General features: G+C 30.5%; 3 protein-coding genes and 1 pseudogene across 6 annotated transcripts; 2 read left to right on the top strand and 2 right to left on the bottom strand.

Annotated features, from left to right (window-relative positions):
* Positions 1-3028: 3028 nt before the first annotated feature.
* On the top strand, positions 3029-4728 carry LOC113006170 (cell wall protein DAN4-like). The gene is made up of 3 exons (XM_039448586.1): positions 3029-3384; positions 3845-3962; positions 4592-4728. The coding sequence occupies exons 1-3, from the start codon at positions 3049-3051 to the stop codon at positions 4726-4728; spliced, it is 591 nt and encodes a 196-aa protein (XP_039304520.1). The 5' UTR covers positions 3029-3048.
* Positions 4729-5236: 508 nt separating this feature from the next.
* On the top strand, positions 5237-7813 carry LOC105203464. 4 transcript variants are annotated; one of them, XM_039450338.1, is made up of 4 exons: positions 5237-5272; positions 5604-5696; positions 6302-6590; positions 6743-7813. In XM_039450338.1, the coding sequence occupies exons 1-4, from the start codon at positions 5252-5254 to the stop codon at positions 7012-7014; spliced, it is 675 nt and encodes a 224-aa protein (XP_039306272.1). In that variant the 5' UTR covers positions 5237-5251; the 3' UTR covers positions 7015-7813. The 4 variants fall into 4 exon arrangements, with proteins under 4 accessions (XP_039306272.1, XP_025997498.2, XP_025997497.2 ...); XM_026141713.2 differs by lacking the exon at positions 5237-5272 and adding an exon at positions 5440-5530; XM_026141714.2 differs by lacking the exon at positions 5237-5272 and adding an exon at positions 5913-5989 and having other exon boundaries at positions 5457-5696.
* Positions 7697-10355, bottom strand: LOC105203465 (putative nuclease HARBI1). The gene is made up of 7 exons (XM_039450355.1): positions 9485-10355; positions 9261-9354; positions 8854-9044; positions 8649-8784; positions 8382-8528; positions 8062-8256; positions 7697-7951 (listed from the first exon to the last, which is right to left on the bottom strand). The coding sequence occupies exons 1-5, from the start codon at positions 9631-9633 to the stop codon at positions 8424-8426; spliced, it is 675 nt and encodes a 224-aa protein (XP_039306289.1). The 5' UTR covers positions 9634-10355; the 3' UTR covers positions 7697-7951; positions 8062-8256; positions 8382-8423.
* A 3152-nt stretch (positions 10356-13507) lies between these two features.
* On the bottom strand, positions 13508-17497 carry LOC113005081 (annotated as a pseudogene).
* Between the last annotated feature and the right edge of the window lie 10357 nt (positions 17498-27854).

Below are 27854 nucleotides of genomic sequence, written 5' to 3'. Positions count from 1 at the left end.
GTGCAACCTGCCTGTCGTAAGCGGCGCAATGCAGAAGCAGAGTAATAAAATAATTGTTGCGCAAGACTTTTCTCTTCTTGCGTATACGGTGCATTAGGTGTGTGCAGTTGCAAAGTTATCATTGCTTGAGCAACAGGATGTAAATTTTGATTTTCAATAAAATTTTGTATAATTTTTTTTTGGCTCTTTTTACTTGTCGTTTTTCTATTTGAAATTTGTCGAGTACGCAAACAAAATTTTAACTTTTTAATAATTTTACGCAAACGAAGATTTTCTCGCTTTAAAAGTTCCACTTGTGCTACTTCTGATTTTGATTTCTCGCTTGCATGCTTCCCCCTTTTTTCTTCAATTACAGGTATATCCACATTACACACATCTTTTATCTCCGATGGTTCCTCATTAATCTATTCACTTACATTTTCTTCTTCATCCGAAGAATAAAAATACATCTCTTTTGCACGTTGGTACGTTTTAATGTATCGGTAATTTGGAACATTAATTTTGACGTTATCATTATTAATTGTTTGGGACACTATTTCTGTGTCATTATTGAAATTTATTTCGACGTTGTCAGTAATAATTTCTTGTGACACTATTTCTGTGTCATTATTTATATCTATTTCTGCCGGTAACGTTAAATTTTGGTTTGTACCTGTATTTTTTGTTTCCAATTCGTGTTGTGAGTAGCCGTTAAATTTCACTGGAACAACATCTCTTTTTAACGTCTTAAAATTTTTCTTCTTTGTTGGTCCTTCCTTGAAGGAACTTGGATCGAAATGATTTTCACACAGACCGGCACGACGTAGTGAGTTGGCAGTCCATTTTGCCAAAGTAGTATTTCCTGAAATAAAATTATGAAACGAGATATTAGTATTGTAAAATGTTGTACAATCGGTGTGCCGCGAAAATGTTACCGAATTTAAAAGTAAGCAAAAAGAGTTAAATTAATAAAAATACATGTACCGCACAAAGTAAAAAACATATTATTTTTTAAAAATCTGAAAAAATTTGAGATAAATAATATTGGAAAGACGTTGTAACCAAAAAGTATAAAGTTAGTCATTTAATAAATTCACTTTGACAAATTAACAATTGACAATTTTTAACTTCTTAATTATCTCTTCTCAGTTTTTTGCTCATTCTTTTACTTCTTTGCTCGCTCTTTCGCTTTCTCGCTCGTTCTTTCGTTCTCTCGCTCGCTCTTTCGTTCTCTCACTCGCTCTTACTCTCAGCACCATACCGCTCATGTGTCTATTGCTGCTTGCAAACAAATCTTCCCGCGTCTTGCACGTAGCCGAGTAGTCTTATCTTGCCACACGCTTAAGGTCTCGACATAGGCTTTTGCATAGCTTCATAACCGTATCTATAAGGAAATTGATTGGTCTGTTAGCACATGCATAAAGAAATGGACCAATCAATTTCTTTATGCATACGGTTATGCAGCTATGCAAAAGCCTGTATCGCGGCCTTTACATTTGGCTCAGCTAAATCGGCAATTATCAGTAATTATTATCTCGTTAATTATAGAAAAATGGTAAACGACTTGTTTGGGCAGTTTGACTTGCTCTATCAGCTCGAAAGGTGATCTGGTCATTACCAGACACTCTGTACTTTAAACAAATGTCTAGTAATTTATATAATAAATATGATAAGGAACTTACCGCTGTTACGTATCCATAATTGACATCTAGCATCAGTAATTGCAGGAAATCGAAATAAATGTGTTCCCGTTGAATGTCTTCCATTACGACAATTTTTATACATACACTTGTCATATACGGTTTCCACACGCTTTTCACTCATTGTTACACTTTTTCGTTTAAAGAATTATTTGCACAAAAAAATACTTTAATTGAAGAAATATAAGAAACAAAAAAAGAAAAGAATACGAATTAGAGACAGAGCGTTAACTGAAAAGAATAAGGGTAACAAACTTGATTTATTGAATAAATCAAGAAGTGTTACTTAATAAATAAAATAAAAAGTATAAAAGAACTTATAGTTGCAACCAAAAACGCGATTTGGTACACAAGCAAAGAACTTTAAAAACACGCTATCGAAGTACACTGTCTCACTATGAAACGCAGACTGCGTCGAACAATACCGAGCTTCGTCGTCACATAACGTCGTATTTTGTTTTTCTTCTTTTCTAACGCTTAATTTTAAACGTTTACGAGAAAGACGAATCGAACTGATAAGATTCTTTGTATCATAATTTATATTTCAAAAAGTACAGCTTCAATAGGCAACTTTTTATAATTCGGGAGTCTTAAGAAGTCATATCTGAAAATAAATTTTCTATACACATCTTATGTTGCTTATAAGTTTATTATAATTCACCAAATTTTTGTATGATAATTTTATAACAAATTGTATAGAAAGCAATGTTGGAAAAGAGGCAAATGTTTAATAACCGTACACATAATGTTATTTCTTAATAATACAAATGTACGAGATTATGCTTATTATTTATAATAAACCCTGTTGCAAAATCTTGTATGTTCTTGTCTGAAGTTCGTATGAGAAATTTTTCCTACAAAATCTCACAAGACCTTCCTTACAAAAATTATACAAATTCTTGTGAGATCTCTTTCAGTATTTATAAAAAGGATTCCAATTTACTTAAAAATTCAGTGAAAAATTTTCACGATGCAGGATACTCTTCAATATATGCATAAAATAAAAAATCGTATACAAATTATGATTATTATAAATATACAACGGCTATGTGTATCAACAACGTACACATGTTTTTCTACAAAAAAAGCATTCACAATCTACCGATCGAATCGGTCCGTACGTGGTTAAAAAGCGACAATACTATAAGACGACACGAGCACGGCGAGCGCTCTATTATTCCGATCATTCAATGTTCGACTGTGGTTCAACGATCGAGGCAAGACGCAGGACGAGCACCGCAGATCTGGTAAGTGTATCTATATACTTATAAAAATATATAAAAAACATATTATTACAGTAAAACATTGTTAATTATATTGTAAAAATATTATTTTTTTAGTACAAAAAACATCGGTGACGACGACAACGATGCCAACACCGACGACGGCAGCGACGACGACGACGATGACAACGACGACGACGTCGACGTCGACTGCGATGCCGACGACGACGATGACGTCGTCTGAGGCAGCGATGACGGCGACGACGACGATGACGACGTCGTCTGAAGCGGCGAGGACGACGATGACGTCAACTGCGGTGGCGATGACAACGACAACAACGTCGAGTGCAGCGGCGGTGACAACGACGATGTCATCTGCAGCGGCAGCGACGACGTCGACAGCGACGGCGATGGCAGCCGATAAAGCGACGATGTCGACGGCAGCAGCGGTGCCATCGGCCACGAATTTAATAACTATAAATGTAAGTGTTTATTAAATATAAAACTAAACATGTTTTTATATGCGGTTACAGGCTGGTTTTCATAATCTATTCTTATTTTAAGATCATCTTAAGTAATAGCTTAAGATGCTAATACAGTTTTCTAATTAGTTAATGACGTCTTAAGATAATGCTTAAGACGATCTTAAATATAAAAATCGACTACGAACACCGGCCACAGTTTCAGTATTGAAAAACGAGCCTATTGTTTTTCATGATTTTGGAGTCGATCATGAAACTTTTTCCTTAGGGCGGAAACGTGAAAAGTGAAAATCTTTACCATTGAAGTTAATGGAGAAATTTTTCACTTTTCACGTTTCCGCCTTAGGGAAAAAGTTTCACGATCGACCCCCTTGGTTCACCCACACAGAAAACTGTAGATGCTTTTAATGATACAAAGTTAGCACAAGCATCTTTTTATCTTTCTTTTTTTTTGTTTCAGACTGCCGATTTGCAAACTATAATTTACGCCGCTATTGCGGGCATGCGTACAAGAGGGAGAGGAAGAGGACGTGGAAGAGGACGAGGAAGAGGAAGAGCAGGAAGGGGTAGAGGCAGGGGTAGAGGCGGTGACAATAAGAGGAGAGGGGAGGGGCATACAAGTCCACAATTATTTATTATAATTAAAATTATTATAATAATTACAAAATATTTTAATAAAAATAAATAATTATTTTTAAAAAGGTATATATTTAATTAAATTGTCGCCCTCGTAACGTTGTATTGAAATTAGATCGATTATCTTCACGTAAAATCGCACTTGAAAGAAAATAAAAATATGATTCTCAGGTATCCATAAATTCTTTTATTACATTATTATTTTTTTGTACAATATTAAACACGCGCATATTGTCATTTTTAAATCATACATATGCGCGTACGTCATTACAACAAATATAACAAAATATAAAACATTTTTAAAGAGTAGGCGCTTTCTGGCCTTTCTACGTCCCTGCCCAGAAATCGTCCGAAGAGGACTTTCTGAATTTTACGGCCAAAACGTAGCGCGGAAAACGAGATAGGCGAGAGGGGAGTGGAGAGGAGGGTATCCGTAGAGATAACATCGCCGCTCGCTCCGTGTTTGCTACCGCGATACTTTCTCTCTCTAACCGATGGTCTAAACAGAAGACAGACAGAGATCCATTATCCGTCTTTATCCAACTGATGCATCTCTCACTCCTGCACATAGCACAGAAGAGAACCGTAAAAATGGACATAGCACCGCTGAGAACCACCTTCACGTGGACATTACCGACGTGGAAAATGGACATTGGCTACGTAGTTCAAAGTCCATTTTTCACGAAACATAGAGGCGCTTCAAAATAAGGTTCCATCTAAACTCGAAGCCTGTCCCCTCTCAGGTTCCTCTCTGCGCTCGTGGCACGACGGTACTCAAATATGCTCTGACGTACAATGCTACCAACCTGAGAATTGGCATGAGCCTTAAGGTGGGGATTGACAAGCTGGGGTGCGTTCAGAATAAACGTCCGGATGCGCCGAGATGTTGTTTTATTTTTGTACCTCCGCGCCGCTAGGGGGTCAATCATGGGTGCTTTCCAACAAGAGACACAGGCGACACTGGTTGTGTTCCGATATTAACTGCCAGTACTGAAAATGTATAGTATATGTGACGTGAACTATAAATTTTCAGTACTGCCAGTAAAAACGGAACACAGCCACTGTGTAACACAGTGTCTACATTGGTGCTTTCCAACTATGACACAGAGAGACACAGAGCGACACTGCAAAACACAGCTTAATCTTGGGGTCAATCATGAAATTTTTCACGTGTACTTGATTTTACCAAGCGATCACGTAGTTTTTTACCCTAGGCTAAAATCGTGAAAAAATGAAAAAATTTGCAATTTTTGTAAGATTCATACTAAAATAATTTTGTTTAATACACATTTGTGTTTACAATGTATAATACTCTATTTCCACTTTTTTAACCATGTTATAAATCAAATTTATTTGTGTTAATGAAATAATTATAATCAATCATGTAACTTTATGAAGCAAAACTCACTATGTGACATGTTAACCAATATTGTTTTTAAATAGGGAATAAATGTGCTTACTTTTCATATTTTAACCATCAACCGATTAAACTAAAAGTGGAAAATAGAAAGTGCGTATTTCGCATTTAGTAAATATAATATTTTAAGTAGTATTAATTTTTTATTAAAATGAACGTCACACAGAAGCAAAAGGAAGTAATGCTTCAATGGATGAAATTGAATCCACAAGTAGCAAGGGGAAGGTTACGTACTAAAGGAGAAAGTCGAAACGAAATGGTATGTATTTTGTTAATATTGAGAAAAAGTTATAATTGCAGTCTTGATGCTTTCGTGGCCATTGTTATTGTTAACCAAGAGGGTTTCCGGATAGATGTCACGTGCGTGTTGGGCACTTTGCAAAGTGCCCAACACGCACGTGGCATCTATCCGGAAACCCTCTTGGTTAACAAAAAATTATAATTGTTTTATATGTCATTTTATAATTTTAAAAAGAAAAATTAGAAGATATGGCACGCACAATAAATGCAGATAACATTGGTCCAGTAAAAACTGGTGCAGAATGGTTAAAGGTAACTAAGGTTAACTATATCCATTGTTTTTATAAATGTTTTAAAAAATGTTTTTTAAACGTTTTTAAAAACATTTTTTAAATATTTTGTGTTGATTGGGATATTATAGCTGTAACTTTCAATATCACATTATATAATGTAGGCGTTCTTATTTAATTTGTGTTTACGAAATATTAGTTACTAAGTATTATTTTCCAATTATATAGCAGTTACAAATTGTGTCTACTGGGACAATACTATGCAATAGATATTATTGATTTATTACTACAATACGACAAAATATCTCTAATATTTACACTTAAATATTTACAGACCTGGAAAGATTGGAAGATGTACGTTTTAAAAAAAGAGACAAAACGAAGAAATCATGGTTTAGGAACGGGTGGAGGATCGCCAATAAAGATATCTTTCTCTTCTTTAGAAGAAGATTTATTAGAATTTCTGACTCCAGAATCTGTGGGTTTGTCTAATATTCCACAAGGGGGATTTGATATAGCTGAAAATGTCATAGAGCTAGATTTGGATGATCTGCAAGAAAATAAGGAAAACCAATCGTCACAGAAAAGATTGTGTAAACATCTGTTTTTAAACGCTAATGCAGGTATGATTTGCAACACCATGTACGTACTGTTATATTTTCCAATTATATTTATTTAAAAAAAGAGTTGAAATAATAATGAATTATAGAATAAATAAAATTCTATATATACATAAAGTTAATTACAACATAAATATTTTATATTTTTATTTCAGGATTGGAAACACGATCACTGATACCTCAGACAATGCATATCCAAGAAAAACCAAAGATACAATCATCGTCGCCTAAGATAATTCACATAGAAGAGGAACAAAAATCAAAGTCGGAATTATCACTTCAAATGATTAATATCCAAAAAGAAAAATTAGCACTAAAAAAAGATGAGTTAGATATTCAACGGCAAATTTTGGAAGTGCAGCGATCAATACTGGTTGAATTACAGCAAATGAGGAAAACAGTGGATACATTTGGCCATTTAGAATAATATCCCACATTCATTTATTAATAATCATTACTTGAAAGTTCCTTTAGGTGAGATACTAAGATTTGAATAGTTTATCTATATGTTATATTTTATATATATGGAATATTTTAAATGTAATAAGGTATATTGAGTTTTTCTTTTTTGTTTTGATAATGAGTTTTTTTTGTTTTGGTGATAAATTTTTCTTTTTTGTTTTGATAATAAATTTAGTTTATTATCGGTGATAAAATACTCCTTACCACGTAGTTATTAAAAAAAACGTCTAAAAAATTCCTTTTAAAGTTTATTTAGTTCTATCTGTATCACTACATAATAAGTTATCACCGTTTGATTTAACTTATTACAATAATTTCTTTTTGCAATAATTTTGTTGTGATACAATTAAACACCAAATATGAATATTTTAATAAAGTTTATAATATATATGTAGATTTATTACAAGATTTACTAATTATAAACAAGACTGAATGAAGAATATAAAGACTTTATGATAAAATTATTTGTAAAAAAGATTAGTAATATACATAATTTATGTTGAATATTATTTCCTCTATTTTCTAAGCTACAGTAGCATTTAAGAAATAATAACCAATAATAGTATAAGTGTATATTTTATTGTTATGTTTATATGACCCGGACACAGAGTTTATACAATACATATAGAATTAAAAATAATAAAGAATAAATATAGTAAAATTTATTATAAGATTAGGATATTTGGAAATGACTGAAATAAAATGTCAATTTGTATTACAAATATATACTTAATTAAAATACAAATATATGATACTTTCTCGAATGTCGTGACCATTTCTATTCTCATTGCGCCATATTCCATTTCCTTCTATATCAAAATTATCATAATATACTTCAGGTTCAGGAACGTTGTAGAATTTCGCCACGTTGTGAAGTACGCAACAAGCATTGATAATGAGTGCTAAAATTATAATATGTTCTTAAATCTTTGAATATATGGATTTGCCTTATTATGTGTGTATGTGTGTGTGTGTGTGTGTGTGTGTGTGTGTGTGTGTATAAAATTCCTACCAGAAAATTCTGGTGAATAATGGAGTCCTCTTTCCTTTCTCAAACACCTCCATCGTCCCTTCAAGATTCCTATAGTTCGTTCAACACTTGAGCGTGCTCTTACGTGAGCATTAGTGTAACGACCAGAAGGTGATTCTTCAGGTTGACCTAATTTTGGCGTCATTAAATAAGGTAACAAAGGGTAACCTGAGTCTCCTGAAAAGTTATGCAATATAAGCATTTCACACGTATATAATTATACATAAATTTTTTCTTCATTATAAAATTTATATGTATTTCTACATATATTCCTAAAATATATAACTAAATAGATAATATACCTAACAACCAACTATTTCTTCGTCCATTATTATATTGTTGCTCTAAATGTACCGAAACAATTGAAGCATTCCATACGCGTGCATCATGCGTATTCTTCCCCCATGTCCACTATTTACACTTAATATTTTTTCATAATAATCAGAAACCTTAAAGTATAAATATTTAGGGTATTTATTTAAAAACAATAATATGATAATAATAAATAATAACGCAATAATAATTTAGTTTTTATGCTAATAATATACTACTCAATACATAATACTTACTACCAAAACATTTAACGAATGGTATAATTTTCGGTTAATATATAAATGTTCTCGTTCCTTTTCTGGAGGCCAAATAGCGACATGTGTGCCATCAACAGCACCTATTGCACCAGGAAACCCACAATGAGTCCAAAATCTGGAAAAATAATACTGTTACCAATTAATTTTTACTTTTACATATTAGGTTTATCTAATATTAACTTACTGCTCTTTAATATGTTCCAGTTCATGATGTAGTTGAGGAAATTTAATCCAATGCCTCATTATTTGATTAAGTGCCTCCACAACAACATAAATTGCTGCAGATATTGATGCTTGGCACATGCAAGTTAAAAAATCTTGGCCAATGCGACGTTGATAAGACCCTGAGGCCAAAAAACTTAAAGTTGCAAAGACCTATTCAGAAATAATGCTTATTATTTGCTAGCATGGACAAAACAAAAGTGTTTACAAGACAAAATAAATATAAAAAATATTTAAATTCGTAAAATATACAATTATAAACATTTGTTAGATTTTTTATGTTATTGATTAGTAACTTGTAATTATAATTGAATGGATAGGTTGCAATTATAGTTGTAAGGATAGGTTGTAAATATGAAAAATTACTACCTTTAATTCACGGGGTATCGCTGTATGTCTCCTTCCTTCAGGTATATGTGGCAATAAATCATGGCACAGTCTCATTGCTGCCTCTCGAGATAACCTATAAATATATTCGATAATATTTTTTATTCGTGATGAAATGCTTACTTGCTAATAATAGCATATATACACATTATTACATTTATAAAAAGTTTAAAATTAAGCAATATAATAATTACATTTATTATTACCTGTATAATTTTTGAAACGGTTTTTCTGGTATGTCAAATGGATCTTGAGTATCTCTTAAAATTTTACGCATTATTCGTACAGGATTTTCTGGATTTTCTTCTCTTTGATATTCTTCTTCCTCAAAAATAATCCACCATGCAGCAGCCATTATAGCCGATTAATTTTAATTTAATATTAAAATTGGTTGCATTTAGCGAAAAAAGCTGCTTTTTCACCATTAAAACCATTTTCACGTGAAATTTTTCATTTTTGTGGAAATTTTCACTTTTTCACAAGTTCACACTAGGGAAAAAGTTTCATGATCGACCCCCCAGCACATCGGGCAATCTAATGCATTGCATGTATTGTTGTGGATTTGCAGGCAATTTGCTGGCTACAAAATTTAACGTAAAACTGAGTCAGCAACAGGAGAGCAAAAACACAACATCAGTTAATGAAATGTTAAGAGCAAACGTTTATTAATAATAACATATCATGTTGACAGCAAACTGTCAGCTCGTCATGAGCTTGCATTCGTATATATCATAATGACAGCAATATGTCATCAAAATGATGGCACGTATGATATCAAAAGTTTAATACAAGAAGTAGAATATTTGGTGAATATTGTTAAAGATTCTAAATTGCAGCTTATTATAGACAATTTGGTGACATGACAATATTCGGTCCCGCCGTGTGTAAGACCCCACGCGAACAAGTGAGTGCTGGCGCTACCGCTAGGCGGCCACGCCGCGGGGGATTTCTCGTGAGTCAAGTGCGGCCGCAGGCGTTATATCTAAGCGCCACCGCGGCCGACTCACCAATTCATACCATGGTTCGTACTTCAGTGAGCCTTTAGGAGCTACATGTTGTAACATCGAGACGAATACTCGTTCTCATTCTTTTAAAACATGACGTGAGTATGTGTATAGAACGCTGTTCTACATAAAATTTTATATCTTTGGTGTAGAAATCCCAATCGATTGGAATTACTTTTTTTTTTAATCGATTTTATTCGCACATTTTCGGTAGGAAAGTATCTTGAGACTATATTAATATTCTGATGAAAGAATTTTGCAAATATTGCAGCAGATATATACAAATTTCTTGCAAGAATTTAACTGCAGAATCTTTCAGAAGAATTGAGTATGAGAAAGCAGATCATAACGTTCGCAGAATCTTTCAAGAATCTGCTGCAAAATTTATTGCAGTCTTGCAGAAAATTACTACTAGAATAGTAATCAAATTGCTGACAACAAAGCTTCACGTGTAGATATCATGTATGATGATGACTTGCTGACATTTTGATATCAAACACATCAGTTGAATGTAGTGCATGCATGATAACAATTTGCTGGCAATTTGCTGAATTTAAATGAAGACTTTAATGACGTCAGAACAATAGACAGTTTGTAGAAACACCTTGGTTCTAGTTTGATGAAATTGAATGCGGAATAAGTGACAGCAAAATGTCATCTGATTACGGTCATTTGGCCATCAGTTGTTAGTTTAATCAGTTTTTTAGAGAAGAAACTGATGGTGCAGTCCCATGGAGTCGGCGTACGGCGTATCGGCGTATGGCGTAAAGGAATTAGGCCAATCACAGACTTTACGCTCGTTTTCGTTACGTCGGCACAAACATCGACTGTTCCATGGAGCGTATTTACGCAACGTAAAGATTAATAAACCAATCAAATTTTAATTTACAATACTCATTTTTGAAATGAATATTGAAGGGATCTTGTGATTGGCTTATTGATCATTACGCCGACGTAAATACGCTCCATGGGACAGTGGATTATAAGTTTCAGCATAATGTTTTAATACATACATTCACATATATAAAGTCGAAACAAATGTTCATAATTTTGTTTATAAAATGTCTAAATTTGCATTAATCAATTTAATAAAACTTTTAGAAGTTTACAAATGTCCAGATAATTATTTAAGCAAAGAAGATATTCGTCGAAAATTAATTCAAGTATACATAATATACGAATTGATGAGAGCCGAAGAAAAGAAAAGAGGATTTAAAATTAAACACAATGCTCGAAGATTTTGGGTTAGACCAATTTTTAATATCGAAAGACGATTAGCACAAGGGGCTAGCCACAATCTAGTGCAAGAAATGATTTACATTGATAAAGAAAAATTTTTTAATTATTTCCGAGTAACACCAGAAACATTCGAAAAATTATTGTATATTGTTTCACCACATATACAAAAACAATTTGTTATTCGTGAGCCAATTTCTGCTTGCACTTATCTTCAAATTTGTTTACGATATTTGTCTTCAAGAGATGGTATGGTTTCCATATCATACGCATTTCGTGTAAGACATAATACAATATCAAAGATAGTGTCAGAGACATGCAATGTAATATGGGATAAAAATTACTCGGCCTTACGACTCACTAAAAGATATAGTATTCCTGAAACCAACTGAAAATAATTGGCGAAAAATAAGCAATAAATTTGAAAAAAAAATGGAATTTTCTCAATTACATTGGAGCAATCGATGGGAAACATGTAATATTGCAAGTAAATTTCTAATACTTTAATAATTTTTAATAATTATCAAAGACAAAGTATAAGTACTATTACTAATTTTATACATACACGTATGGACAAACACGAAGAATAGGTTTTATTAAATTTATTTTTTTAATTTTCTTATGCTAAATACACCTAACAAACAAAAAATTACATTTATATAAATATTAGTTGTTATTTTCCATTCAATAATATAACTGTTATATAATAAGTGTATATATAACCACTTCCAAATATAGGCACCTCCGAATAGTGATTCAACCTACTACAATTATAAAGGCACTCATAGTTTGGTGTTAATAGTTGTTGCTGATGCTAATTATCGGATCTCATTAGTGGACATTGGTGCTCCAGGGAGGCGTAGTGATGATGGAGTATTTTATGATAGTGAAATCGGCAAACGATTACAAAACGGTACACTATCAATTCCTCCGCCGAAACCTGTGGAACTTGATGGCCAATTTTTGCCATTTATTCTAGTCGGTGATGAAGCTTTCCCTCTGACGCAATATTTACTAAGACCATATCCTAGAAGTGGCAAGCTTAACAAATGCAAAAAAATTTTTAATTATCGTTTAAGTTGAGCTTGTAGAGTTGTAAAAAATGTATTTGGGATACTCTCTGCAAAAATGCGGATATTTCGCAAATCGATAATTGCCAGCATACCTACTGCCATTAGCATAATCAAAGCGACAACATGTCTACATAATTTCATAATATCCCAAGAATCGGAGCAACCACATGTGCAAAGAAGATACATGACATTAAATTCACATGAACGAGAATTGCGTGACACAAGTATGGCAGATGTAGGGACGTACGACAGAAGCAGACCGAGGAGAAGTAATACTCAAATAAGAGATAATTTTGCAACATATTTTGAAACCACTGGTGCGGTTCCATGGCAATGAAAAAAGTTCTACAAAATAATTTAAAACAAATTTTAAAAAGTACGAAAAATGTTTTTTCATTTGTTTCACTCAAACAGTTTGTTAGATACATTTCATGAAAAACTAAAATTAAAATTTCAAGAAAAATAACATTTAATTTTAGTTGTTTTATCAATTACATTTTGCTTTATCAATTACTCGGCCTTACGATTCACAAGTCTTCGAGTTTCCCCAACTACATTCTCGACTCGACGTAACGTCTACTACATATTTCCATTCGCTCGCTACTTGCGAAAACCCTTTAGTCGCTGCTCATGTTGTTCCACAAATTTCCAATTTAAGTTTTATAATTATAATAGCTATGTCGAGACAATGTACATTGTTTAATATTAACTACATAAACGATGTTAAATTATGATAAATTCAAAGAAACATTAAAATAACATTGTAACTAGAAATTTTTTTATAAACTAAGAAAAATGTAATATTTAAATAGCATTGAATTAAACAAACAATGTTAAATAGTTATAATTTAATCATTACAAATCGTAGTAATAATAATTAACAGTAAATTAATAGTAATTTCAATGACATATAAAACTATATATTATTTTTTTTGGCTTTCTTTTTCTCTGCCTCTGCAAGAAGCTGCAGAATTGTTATTTGTATTTGTCGACATTTTGTATCTGATAACTTTCGCATTCCGTCTGCTAAACAAGCTACAAAATAATCAATAACATCTTTTTGTGAAACTGGAGTATTCAAAACATTTTTAAGCTCATTCCGTAATTCCGACATAAAAGACTCACTATCATCCGCTGTAATAATAGAAAATTTATTAAATTAATAAAAGCAAATTTTGTCTAAGAGATTATCTTATAATTGTAGTCAATAAACTTGCTGTCTCTGAATGTTTCAAAATATTTTTTCATTTTAAGATTTTGTAAGATTTTTTCAGCACGAAATAGGTATTCCATAATATTTTTCATAATAAGACGATCAAAAGATAAAATCAGATTTAAGAATTATCGACTATATAATCATATTATGTAGTCGATAATTAAATAATGTATAAATGGATTACAGCCGGTGATTTGTCGATTTCCACATAGAACTAAAACCTCCTATGGACGTCTGATGGACATCCAATGAACGGCCACTAGGTATCCAAAGTTCCGCATTGCGCACGTCCATTGGACGTCCATTATACGTTAACAATGGATGTCCATTAGACGTTACGTGGATCATTAATAAAGGGTTCATAGAACCTTAGTGGATGACAAACCGACGTCACGTGGATTATTAGTAGAGGCTTTATGGAGTCTCAGCAGACGTTACATGAATTATTAATGGACGTCTGCCGTGGAGGTTCGGACCTTCAGTGGACGTCTAATGAACGGTAAAAAAAATTTTTTTTTTAACAGATTTTATTATTTTTATAGCTTAATCTGTATTCACTGTTTTGCATATAACATTTTAATTCACTAATTACAATTACGTATTATTTTATAAATTTTTGAAACGCATTGGTGCCGGCGGGATTCGAACCTAAGATCTTCGGAACGATAACCTAGTATTTTAACACTGAGCTAAACGTACACTTGTGAGATTGTTAATAAAAAGTTATATTTGAAGTAAAGGTGATTTGAACAAGAAGAAACTGGCGTTTTGAGTATCGCGCGAACACTCTTATTAACCTTTTGCTTATTTAGCTTTAGATATTTTTAATATAAATTATATAAATAATTAAAATCTGTTTCTGCCCATGGCCAAATTAGTAAAAAAACAACAATTAAAAATAGTATCGGAGCATTAAAAAACATTAATGACGTAAAGAGCCCGTTGCCAAAGTTAATTTTGCAATTAATTGTTGTAAACAAATTGTCAAAAATGACTGTAGAGAAGAATTGATTTCGCCAATCAATTTACCGAGAAAAATTACTAAAGAAACATATGACGCTTTTTTAATTGTCGTAGTTATTATAATTGTTATAAACAAATTAGTTGCATAATTGTTTTGATAAAGAGATAATGACCGAATTCCATAAGAGAGCGCATGATGTACGTAATATAACATTTTATCCTTGTTTAACTTTTGGTGATTACGTCAAGGATTACGTCATGCGTATTATACGCTTTACGGAATCTATCTGACTTCTATGATGAAAGTAAAATCTCATGAAGCTATAGAAATTTTATGGACTTCTAATGGACGTCCATCTGACTTCCATGATGGAAGTAAAATCCCATGGAGCTATGGAGGTTTCATGGACTTTTAATGGACGTTTATCTGACTTCTATGATGGAAATAAAATCCCATGCAGCTATGGAGGTTGGATGGATGTCTAATGGAGATCTATTTGACTTCCATGATGGAAGTAAAATCTTATGGAGTTATGGAGGTTTCATGGACTTCTAATGGACGTCCATCTAACTTCCATGATGGAAGTAAAATCCCATGGACGTCCATCTGACTTCCACCATGGAGATAGACGTCCCATGGAACTATGAAAGGACGATCGACATCCACTGGAGGTCAATTTCTATGTGGGTTCTTATTATAAACCTTATTATATCTTACAAGTTGTATTAGGTGCAGAAGTTTGTGATGACCGACGTGAAGCTCGTGATAATGGTCTATTTTCACATGTGTTTTCTGTTAAAATGGATGAAACAGATCTTTTACGTATACTGTTTCTTGTTGAAGTTGCAGGTACCGGTCTACTTCCATATATGCTGTTTGTTGTTAAAGTTGAAGACAGCGGTCTACTTTCATATGTATTTTTATTGTTGAAGTACAAAATAATGAAATATCGTCCTCTTGTATACTTCCAACAGCTTTATCACAATCGGATAAATTATAGATAGTTATAAAAAATTATTACATATTACATTTTGTTAAAGATATTTAGTTAGTAGTATAGAAAAAACAATGAAAATTAAAATTAATTATACAGATTTTCTTGTATTTTCATATCTTATTTACCTATTAGCAATTCAAAAATTATAAGAAATAAAATCTTAATGCTCAGATTAAGCACAAAATTTATTAATATATATGAATAAGAATATAATTTCTAATCGTTTCTGTTTAATTTAATAATTTTTGATAGTCAATATATAAATATTTTAAATATAATTATTGCACGATATTCATAACCGATTCTTATTTTAAGATGTCTTAAGTAATGTTTCAAGATCCTAATATGACTCTGTGATTGATTGATGACATGTTAAAGCTAGTACTTAAGACGATCTTAATTATAAGAATTGACTATGAATATCATATATATGTAACATTTATAATGTTATATATATATATATATATATAATGAAATAAATTTTATTTTTTTTACAATGTATCACTTTATAATTTATTATATTAAACATATGTAAAAATACATATCGTGCACTTTCTAATGAATCGTCGACAAATTGCATGTTTTATAAAAGCAAAATACTTTTTGTTTTTTACTCGATTGTGTGGCAGATCCACTTGGAACATACTCGTTAATCTGACGTTTGTAATGCACGTAACAATCTTGTAAATATTTCCATCTTTTCATTGCATCATTTATTGTCATCATACCTGTAATCATAAATAAAATTAATTTATAAAATAAATTATTACTTGTACTTTACTATTTCATGTAATCTATGGTGGAAAATTTTTTCTCAGAATTTGTTGTATAAATTGGAACATTAAAAAAAAAATATTAAAAAAAATGTATACATACTTCTCTTAAAATAATTTATATATTTGGATTCTGAAGTATTTAAAGATTTCTCATGTTATAACTTTTTAAAAAATCGTATTTTTTTAAAGTTTCATCAAAAATTAGATATTGAGAGGCATTTCAAAAAAAGTGTTGCAAATCATATGAAAAATATAAAAAAATTACAAATAAAAATGATACAGAATAATTATAAAAAACTTTGAAATTTACATAAAAATTATAAAAAATTATCTGATAATCTGAAATAATTTTTTTGTACAGTATTCTTTTATAGATCTAAACCTCCTAATATATTTTCTACTTTTTTAGTACTCTTTTTTTAACTTTTGTTTGTTCGCTAAGTAGAATTTGGAAATTCCACAGTGCTGGCTTTGTTTGTACTATGTTAATTAACATCTCATCGCGATGATCCGTCGAATTCTGATGTTCATTTCTTGTATTTTCCGGTATTGTGTTATTACGGTTTTTAAGTATACAGTTAAAATACAATTAGTTTAGAAAATAACTGTAGATTAAATATAATATTTAAATATTATATATGTATGTGATATAATGGGTGCTTTTCAGCAACATTTCACATAGGCTGCTTTCTGATATAGACTCTCAGTACTAAATATCTATAGTATACGTGACGTAAATTATAATTTTCAGTACTAGCAGTGTACATCGGAACACAGTCATTGTGGTCATACATTCTATTTTTTGAGCTGTACTAGAATTATGAAGCACTGTTACTTAAAAAATATATTGCACTGCACTACAGACTATGTGCATTGTTGGAAAGCTACAAGTATTGTATTATTACAACACTTACCAATAATTGCAACATAGTCTTCATCAATGGCCATTGCATTGTATCTGTTCATTGTAATCTTGAAAACAATTGTGATCAAGTACCTTTTCGTGTGTAGTAACGGTTAATACATCGCAACAATATCCACATTTTATGTGCTGAAATAAACGTACATTTTTTTTAAGTTAGTGCACCTCCTAATAAGTATATTTATCATATGAAGGATGTCAAACTTTAGAATAAAGATATTATCGTAAGAAATAAAATAATTTAATATAATTGATAAACGTGAATTCTTATTCAATTGTTCTAATTCAATATTTATTTCGTGCTGCATGAAAAATTTTAGAAATTCATACGTACTAATAAATTATCGGTCTGGCTTTGATTTATCTTGAATCTCTTCTGATTCGTATGCTAATAGTATGTCACAACAATTCATTTGACTTTGTCCCGGGATCCTCCCCTCGCTCAATGTATCTAAGAAGAATGAGAACTCCCGAGGAACCAATCTCGGCAATTTATTAATTAAGTTATAGTATCTTATAGTTATCTTAAAATTACCATAATACTAGAATACTACCTAAACATTTACAATTATCAGTTTCCTTTTCTTACTTGATTAATGTACTATTCTCTATTAATGTATTGTACTATTCTTAGATTAAATATTTTTTTAAAATATACAATATAGAAATATAGAAAATAATATATATCAAAAGAAACTTAATTGTTGAGGTAAAAGTATTCGGCATTATATCACAGCCATATCCCTTAAATGGCCTCAATCCTATTTCTAATTACACCTCATAAGTACTAAGGTAATGCTCAATTAAAGTCCATATATCAGACTTTTTTTGTAGGGGAGGTTAAAATTCTTCGGAAAGTGTAACCTGAATAATGTAGTCCAATTATCTTAATTAGTAATAGGGACTGTCCAAAAGTTGTCCATCTATAAATATGAAATATGTTTAGCAATACCAGGATTTCTACAAATTTTTGAAAGCCTTTAAAATAATTGAGAGAAAATTTCTCAAAGCAGTGCTATTTAGTAGATAAGACATGTTCTCTAGTGTTGTTAATATCGTCATATAATAATTTTTTTTTTTAACTAATTAAACCGTAATATGCATAGTTCATTATAATTAATTAAATTCTAATTTATAATTTTTTTTTGTTATTTTTGATTCTCGTTCATGTGCATTTAACCCTTAAACACACCGATCCTGTAAAATACGGAAACACATTGTCGGGTCTGGGAGACTTTTTCAACTTTGAGAAGCTATAACTTTGATTACAATCAATATTTTTTTACAATTTTTTTAAAATAAAAGTTCAGAATCTCAGGAGTGTGACTGCACAATCGGCATTGCCGATAAATAATTTATTGTAAAGTTATAAAAAAAAACCATTAATTAAAAATGAAATATTAGTCAAAAATCCATTTTTCCTTCAAAAAATCATATCTTTGCAACAAAAAACTTTTAAGGACTTTCAAATACGGCATTTTAAAGCTAAAGAGTCACATTTTCAAAATAAAATTTGGCAAAATCATTTCTTTTTAAAAGTATAATTATATAGCATAGAGAATATGAGGTATTTTTAAGAGAATATGAGATATTAATAATTTTTGAGCATTTAAAAATCAACTTTAAAAAAAAAATTATATCTGCAACAAAAAACTTTTAAAAATTTTAAAATACGGCGTTTTAAAGCTAAAAATTCATACTTTTAAAAAAAAGTTATATCATTGTCATTTCTATTGAAAAATGTACTCATGTAAGGCGAATATGAAGTATTTTTGATTAAATCGTGTTTAAAATTGAAAATTAATGTGTTTCATGATATATTTCGGAAAAACTCCCTTTTCTACAGCATTTTATAGTATTCCAACTTTAGACAGAGTATATGCGAGTAACATCCGCAAACCGACCTGTTCAAACGTATTTTGTCCAGCTTCTTTATGTAAAATACTCACAAAAAAAGTCTCATTTACACACTATATGGATTGCATTGACCCTAACAAAACTTTGTTGTTGTGCCGTTTGAATTCTAGTTGACCAAAAAAGTTGATCAACCATATCAATCGAAAGAGGAGATTTCAAACTTTTTTTACGTCTTGGTCCGAACCTCTTATTTCATTCTGTTTTCACACAGGAAGCATTCGAAACTTCATATGAGGTCTCTCAGACTCACTTACGTATTTAAGGATTAATGTCATGTATCTTCTTTGCGTATATGGTTGCTTGGGATACTATGAAATTATGTAGACACGTCGCTTTGATTATGCTAATGGCAGTAGGTATACTGCTAATTATCGATTTGCGAAATATTCGCATTTTCGCAGAGAATATCCTAAATACATTTTCTACAACTCTACGAGCTCGACTTAAACGATAATTAAAAACTGTTTTGCATCTGTTAAGCTCGCTACTTCTAGGATATGATCTTAGCATATATTGCATCAGAGAGAAAGCTTCATCGCCGACTAGAATAAATGGCAAAGTCTGACCACCAAGTTCCACAGGTTTCGGTGGAGGAATTAACCTCCTTCTAATACTCTACCGTCACTATGTCTCCCTGGAGCACCAACGTCCACTAATGAAATCCGATAATTAACATCAGCAAAAACCGTTAACACCAAACTATATGTGCCTTTACAATTGTAATAGATTGAAGCACTATTCGGAGGTGCCTATATTTGGAGGTGGTTATATATACACTTTCTTTTTAAATTTAATCGATTGTCCCATGGGGCGTACTGACGTCGGCGTAATTTATTCAATCAATATCTTCTTTACAATTTTTAAACCGTAATATAATTAGTTTATTATGATTAATTAAATTCTAATTTATTCATTCTAAGAATTTTAAGAAAAAGGAAGGAAAAAGTCGAATTGAGTAGTAACTGGTTAAATATATTAGTGTCAGTACAGTTATTTTGACGTATCAGCAAGGAGATAAATAGGAGATATTTATGTTTAGGAATGCTTTATGATAAATATTTAATGTTTACTATAAGTCCTATTTCAAAGGAGGACTGCTTCTATAATGTGAAAGGTAAAACTTCCATGTTTATTATAGAAATCACAACAAGCTGAATACCTTCAACTAATAATATATAACGTTACTTTTAACCTAATTAATAATTATTAAGGATTACTTATCGTATAAATAATCAACGAATGTCAATGTATTTACATTGTTATTATAATATATCCCCAATATTCCTGTACACAATACTATTAGTTCCATAAATAATATTAGTTCCATCCCATATCTGTTTATGTAAAGTAGTACCGCAAATCTTTCATGAATAACAAATTGTTTCTGTATATGTGGTGAAATAATATACAATAATTTTTCGAATGTTTCTGGTATTATTTGGAAATAATTAAAAATTTTTTTTTTATCTTCGTAAATCATTTCTTGCACTAGATTGTGGCTAGCCCCTTGCGCAATCGTCTTTTGATATTAAAAATTGGTCTAACCCAAAATCTTCGAGCATTGTGTTTAATTTTAAATCCTCTTTTCTTTTCTTCGGCTCTCATCAATTCGTATATTATGTATACTTGAATTAATTTTCGACGAATATCTTCTTTGCTTAAATATCTGGACATTTGTAAACTTTTAAAAGTTTTATTAAAAGTTTTATTAAATTGATTAATGCAAATGCATTTTATTAACAAAATTATGAACATTTGTTTCGACTTTATATATGTGAATGTATGTGTTAAAACATTACGCTAAAATTTTTAATAGACTGTCCCATGAGACGTATTTGACGTCGGCATAATTTATTTAATCAATAAATTCTTTAGACGCATAATTTAGCTATCATAGGATCGTAAAACATGCAAAGGAGTAGTAAGCTTGCCACAAGAATATTAGAACAGTAGTCTAATTTGTTTGCTTACCGGTTCTCAGTAGAGAAGCTAATGCCCAAAATGAAAAGCAGGAGGCAATAGTAATAAATTTTGGGTGATAGAGAGAGATAGAGTTGCTGAGAGAGAAACAAGAAAAAGACATTTCTAAGATAAGCAAGTTTATTAGTTATGAATTTTTGAAAGTACTTAATGTGAAGATTAAATATACGTATAAGCGTGATTCTGATGGATTTTCTCCAAGACCAATAAGTATCAACTGAGAAGCTAGTTGTATTTTTAATTTAATTTTAAACGAGATTTTATCCTTCAGAAATAAATTCTAATATTTGGAAGAAGGATGATCAGGGTTTCGCCACCTACTGATACTAGGAGGCGCTCGTCCTGATTGTGGGAGGGATGCATGATTAGACGGGAAGCAGATTAGGGATTCGTTACATAGTGGTATCTAGAAAGCGCTCGTCCTGACCTTACCTTCGGAAGGAGGAGAGGAGAGATTTTAATTATCTCGGAAAAATAAATCTTGATCGAATAAGATTTTATAAGTTTTAGAGAGAAAATAATTTCTAGTGATAAATTTAGAGAGAAAATAAATTCAGCGAAAAATAAATTTCAAGACAGAATATAATTTGTCTAGGTCTGATTGGTCTTGAGAAAGCTCTATTATCTTCAAGATAGATAGCCTACCCGTAATCTAGCAAGATGATTTTGCAATTGAAAGTCGCCCTGGGTAAGCGCCTTACCGATCATCAGCCAGATCTATAATGACACGGAAATCCAAATTTGCCCCGTATTTATACCCTCAGGTTGTAGATGAGGTGTACCGGAGGGGGGACGGTTTCTCACTTTCTGTCAGTCTTTCTATATAGTATAGGCTCTTTAAATGCCACACTTCGCCGCGCGCCGCGCGGCGAGCGCCCTGATTCGCGCTCGCGGAAACTTGTAGGCACGGGGATCGCGAGACGCGGTGAACCGCGTGCGATCTTAAAGTTACATTTTGATACATTTGAAATTTAATATAAAATACAATTTTCAAGGGATTTTAATTCTAAGTATGCGGAACTGTATTATTGATTTTTCTAAATCGCTACATAGTCAAAAGTTAAAATTTTTCAATGTAAACTATTTTTTTATCTTGAATCTTTAGGTGATTTTAGCGGCTCTAATTTTTATGCGATTTTGATACGGCAAGCACGGCTTGATAGCCCAGTGCACTATTAATAAGTTACCGGGTCGAAACTCGTAATTTTGTTGCTACTACTATTTTTAATTGTGCCGTGAAGATGGGCGAATTAAGCGTACGAGAATTTGCGAAGAGCTAGCGCGCGATCGTTTTATGGCGCTGGCGGGGGACCGCGAGGCACGGGGAAGATGCATGCGAGCGATGTGAGTCGCATTTCTTAAATTCCGCATATTATTTCTGATTTAATATAATTTATATTTTAAATAGTGATCTCAGGTTTACGTGTACGGCGCGATAGCACTCGGTACACGCAATCATCATGCGATCACGAGTCTATTATTTTATTATTAATTATATTTTTAAATATAATGAACAGTATTACACAAAATTGAATGGTTACGCGTAACTATTATAAATTCTGATTTCAAGTAGTTGCTTATGTTATATTATTTTTATATGTCAAATTTCTTGTTATAATTCGTGTCTGTCGATTTTTAGAATATTTAACCGTATTGAGAATTATATTAATAAATATATGCGGATGACGCGGAAAATTAAAGAAAATTTTTGGGTGCTAGACGTAACAGCATTTTATCATTTTCTTAATAATTACTTTTTAAAAAATTCTAAAGTTGTATTATCAAGAAACGGGTGAAATCAGTTTTAATGGATGAAATCAGTCCTCATATGTAAAGCGATTTTTAGCTTTTCCCGCTATATCTCGAAATTAAAATATAAAAAAATGTTTTATACAAAACGACGCGACGTTACGGCTTATCAATTTCTTATTTTTAAGTCGGAGACAACGTGCTGAATAGTAGAAGTTTTTTCCTGTCAGTCAACGCGATCACTACTCTACACAGCTCTTAATACAACGTTTTGAATCGTTGAGAATGACTTCAAGGGAAGTCGAAACGCGTCTGATATTTGTATGCATATTTATGTATTAAAAGCGAAATATATGTACTATTATTATTGACGCACCAACTACCGCGTTTGACTCGCATTTCCTACGTTTTATTCTCTAATTTTAAAAATTACCTCTATTTATTCATGTCAATAATATTCTTTTAGAATTGTTTTTTTAAACAATTATTTTTGTTAAATACAATTAATGATTGGAAAATAGGCTAATGAGAGTCAGCGCGGGTAAAAGTGCGCAATCACAAGTATCGATATTAAATCATTTATTCAAATCAAAATTAACATTTCGACTCGCTTTGGAATCATCTTCAGCGCAACAGAAAATAGTAAAAGTAATAGAAATAGTAGTCGTCATCAGTCATCAAAAACGGGAAGTATTCAAGTCACAATGGTTTGATAAATTCGATGATCAGCCCGAATGAGGATTCATGAGTAAATAAAGTCTTAATTAGAATAATTTTTTGACATCTAAAATAATTATATGACAGTTATATGGTAAAGTGTCATCTCTGGCGACACTACCACGGTTAAAAATGCCACTACGGACTTATCAAACCATTGGTAACTTGAATGCTTTCCGTTTTCGATGACTGATGATGACTATTATTTCTATTACTTTTACTATTTTTTGCGCTGAAGATGACTCCAAAGCGAGTTGAAACGTTTGTTTTGTAATTTTGATTTGAATAAATGATTTAATATCGATACTTGTGATTGCGCATTTTTACCCGTGCTGACTCTCATTAGCCTATTCTTCAATCATTAATTGTATTTAAATTTTGAGAGTCCGAATTAATTATTTATTAATTATTTTTGTTAATTTAAAAAAATAATTATTTTTAAAAAATGTTATTAATGAGGTAATTTTATTGTAAATCTTTTGTATAAAATATTTTTTGATATATCGAATAGTGTTCAAGATATAACAAAAAAAGTTGAAAACTGCTAGACACATAAGGAATGATTTCATCCCTTGAAACCGAGTATTGGCCTCAACTGATAGTTTCTAAAATCATCTAATTATGTTACCTAAATGTGTGTAAAGTTTCATTAAAATCGGGGTGACTTCGAGAAGTTCCCTTGTAAGTTATAATTTCTTATCTAGAAACAATATGATTTTTACATAATATATTCCTCATAAATTTTTATATAGAGGAAAGTTCTTATGAATGCTTATTGTTTTTGGATAAATTATGTTTATCAGTATTTTTAATTAACAACATCAGCATCAATATTTAGTGACAAAAATAAATGAGAAATGAGGTAATATAGACAACAAATTAACAGATTATGTATTGTTTTATACGTGCTAATAATGTTTTAAAAAATCAGATACAAGATACAACTGATGTTAATTTTTGATTGATCAGTAAAAGCTGATAAAAGTAGTTTAATTAAACAAATACTATCTGTTTGGTCAAATGATTTCTGCTTATTATTTTTATGTTCAAATACTATTTTTCTCGTTAAATGCCATTTTACTAGGCAAATATTATAAATTTAATTAAATTACTGTTAAGTAAATGGCATTCAGAGAAGCATGCACTGAACAATTACTTTTTACAGTTATTTTTTTACTTTTTGTTACCAATACCTTCACAATTATCTTCCTAATTGTTTTATCTTTGATCTTGCTTTATATTGCAAAGTATACGCGGACAATAGACGGTCTTGTCCTCGCGCAGGTATATCCAAAAAATAAAACCAAATTCAAACCAAATTCAAATTTAAAATTTTTTTAAAAATTAAGGAAATAGTTTTTGACTAGACAAATGCTATTGATTAAATTGCTTTCATTTATTTATTTGAGTTCAAATAATATCATTTTTTAAGGCAAAGCATTTGCGTGAATACTTCTTAGGAAAATAAAAGTTAAATTTATAAAGCAGAAATATGGTATAGTGGGAAAGTTTGAGTATGAGAAAGCAGAAACCTTCCATTTTTTGCATGTACTTTGTAACACGAAGCAAGACATAGATTTAATTTTTCTTACAACATAAACGAAAATAATGAACATATATTTTGCTAAAAAAATTATAAACTTATGTGGAATCTCTCATATTTGAACTTTTCCATTATATAATATTTTTTATTTATAAAATAAAATTGATTTCCATTTTGTTTTATTAAGCTTGTTTTTTAGCTGATTTCTTTGCACACAAATAAAACACGTTTCCATTATTCTTAAGCACTTTATTTATTAATAAGACTTAACGAAAATTCCTGTCATAATTTCATATTATTATAGCAAGGATTACAAAAACTGTCGATCAGTTAGGGAACTTTATATTCATCAATAAGACATTTAAACTGTTTCTTTTTCAGTTAAATTTTTTGCACGATTTATTTTTTTTTTTGTTTTATTCTCCGATATCGAAAAGAATAAAGATAAATTGTAATAAATAAACGTTTTTAGAAATTAAAATAAAAATGACAGAACGACAGCTCGCTATTTTCCATGTGATAATAATAATAGCAATACTAAAAAACTGCACATTTTGTTTTTAATTATTTTACTTCCTTCAAAAAAAAAAAAAAATTATTTTTTTAATAAAAATCATTATTTATAAAGAAAAGTTATGATTTACAAAATCTAATATTTTTTCTATTTAAAATTAAAAACGAGAAGACATTCTAACTTCTAAATTGTTCAATAAAGCAATTCATTAATGCAAAAAGCTACTGTTTATATAATAACAGATTTGATAACTCCCCTCCCTCTAATAAAAAAATTCTGAATATGCCCAAACACTTGTCTTGTTTACATCGTTGCGTACACGTGTTTGAAAAACATATGTGTGCAACGATGCTAAATGAAGCAAGTGTTCGGGTATTTTCCAATGGCAGTGTAATTGTACATAACATATGTATAAAATATGTTTTTTTTCCTTTATATATTTTCTGCTTGTGTATATAGAAAAAAATAATAAAAAAAATGTTTAAAATAGTAATTTCTTCGCATAGTTTTCTTTTATAAAATATAATTTTAAGGAAACAAGAAAAAATTAAAGCAAAATTAAATATAAAATTAAATAATTAAATTGAAAATTAATTTATTAATACTTTTGCTAACTTGCATCTTAAAAATCTCCTCATCTTAAAAAAAAATAAAAAATTTGTTGCAAAAAATATTGTTTGCAACAGGGGGATTTTATAGATGCAAATTAGTATTAGGATTATTAAATTGATTTTTAATTTAACTACTTTTTATTTTGAAGAGCTGTTTTTAAAACTGAAAGTAACGACACGGCGTACAGTTCAAAATAAATAAAAACATATAAAATATTATTTCAGCACAAAAATCTTGCTATGACCATCTCGGCATATTTTATTAAATGCAAAATGACATGAAAATGAATCATCATTGATCGAAAAACGACTTCTAATAACCATTTTGGAACCATTTTGATGTCTCTTTATTGAACAGGTCTTCAAATTTATTAACTCACAATTTTTTTTGTTGCAACATTTCATATCACAAGGTTTTAGAAATATTTCTGTTTCACAGATACTTTGCAGAATTTTTTCAACATTTTATATATAAAATGTGAACTGTTAAAAACATTCTAAAAACTTTTCTTAACACTTGATACTATGGTACCGACCTATACTTATACAGCATCAAAAATTTTTTGAAAGCATCTTAAAAATGTTTCAATTGAAAAATGAAACATTTCATAAAAGTTGCAAAATATAATTGTAACATTTTTGAGACAGTTCTGAAATAGCAAAATATCCGCAATTCTTGTACTTGAAATCTCAGAAAAAATTCTTGAGAAATGACTGAAACTTTTTGAAATATTAATCATTGTCTAAAATCTTCTAAAATAATAAATATAAATATCATTTATGAAGTAGTTTAATTTTTCTTAATATAAACCAGTAAAGTTTATAAATGAAAAACTGTTTTGTTGACATTGATTTCACCAGTTTACTATTTCGTTCAAACGCAATATTTCAGAAAACGATTACGTTAAGCATTAAATCTATGTTTTCAGCTTTATAAAGCTTATTTTGTTTTTCGAATCTTGTGAGAGAAGCAATGGTCACTATAAACGTTTTTTAAAAACATGATTTAGGAAAAGCGACTCCATTTTATTTTATTTTATATTTTTAAATAAAATTTAAATTTCAAATAAAAAAAGTATGATTTTTACAATGGAATAAACACAAGACAAATCTTTATCTTCTTTCATTAAAAATAACGTTACGCTTTATTTTGATTCATCAAAATATTTATGTCCCTTAAATAAAATTTTCTATCTGCGCCTTTAATAAACATCTAGTACATAATGTTAATACTTCATTCCTTCTTTTAATATAATTGATATTGTTTTCTTAATAGCTTAAATGTTTAATATTAGATATTAATATATAATATTAAATATATATTTAATAATATATTTCAAAAGTATTCTGAATAAAA

This window comes from Solenopsis invicta, chromosome 1 (genome assembly GCF_016802725.1).
Source record: "Solenopsis invicta isolate M01_SB chromosome 1, UNIL_Sinv_3.0, whole genome shotgun sequence".
Lineage (NCBI taxonomy): Eukaryota > Metazoa > Arthropoda > Insecta > Hymenoptera > Formicidae > Solenopsis > Solenopsis invicta.
The sequence above is the reverse complement of the archived record's forward strand: the minus strand, read 5'-3'. Positions and strand labels throughout refer to the sequence as shown.

What these genes read in the sequence shown, in the direction of transcription:
- LOC105203465 (XM_039450355.1), bottom strand. Translation starts at nt 9,633, where the DNA reads ATGGCTGCTGCATGGTGGATTATTTTTGAGGAAGAAGAATATCAAAGA. An exon ending in CGATACCCCGTGAATTAAAG is followed by an intron (nt 9,045 to 9,260) that starts GTAGTAATTTTT and finishes ATTTCTGAATAG; the next exon opens with GTCTTTGCAACTTTAAGTTT. An exon ending in ATTCGTTAAATGTTTTGGTA is followed by an intron (nt 8,529 to 8,648) that starts GTAAGTATTATG and finishes TTATACTTTAAG; the next exon opens with GTTTCTGATTATTATGAAAA.
- LOC113006170 (XM_039448586.1), top strand. Translation starts at nt 3,049, where the DNA reads ATGCCAACACCGACGACGGCAGCGACGACGACGACGATGACAACGACG. An exon ending in CGAATTTAATAACTATAAAT is followed by an intron (nt 3,385 to 3,844) that starts GTAAGTGTTTAT and finishes TTTTTGTTTCAG; the next exon opens with ACTGCCGATTTGCAAACTAT. An exon ending in AGGAAGGGGTAGAGGCAGGG is followed by an intron (nt 3,963 to 4,591) that starts GTAGAGGCGGTG and finishes TCCTGCACATAG; the next exon opens with CACAGAAGAGAACCGTAAAA.
- LOC105203464 (XM_039450338.1), top strand. Translation starts at nt 5,252, where the DNA reads ATGAAAAAATTTGCAATTTTT. An exon ending in GAGAAAGTCGAAACGAAATG is followed by an intron (nt 5,697 to 6,301) that starts GTATGTATTTTG and finishes AAATATTTACAG; the next exon opens with ACCTGGAAAGATTGGAAGAT. An exon ending in GTTTTTAAACGCTAATGCAG is followed by an intron (nt 6,591 to 6,742) that starts GTATGATTTGCA and finishes TTTTTATTTCAG; the next exon opens with GATTGGAAACACGATCACTG.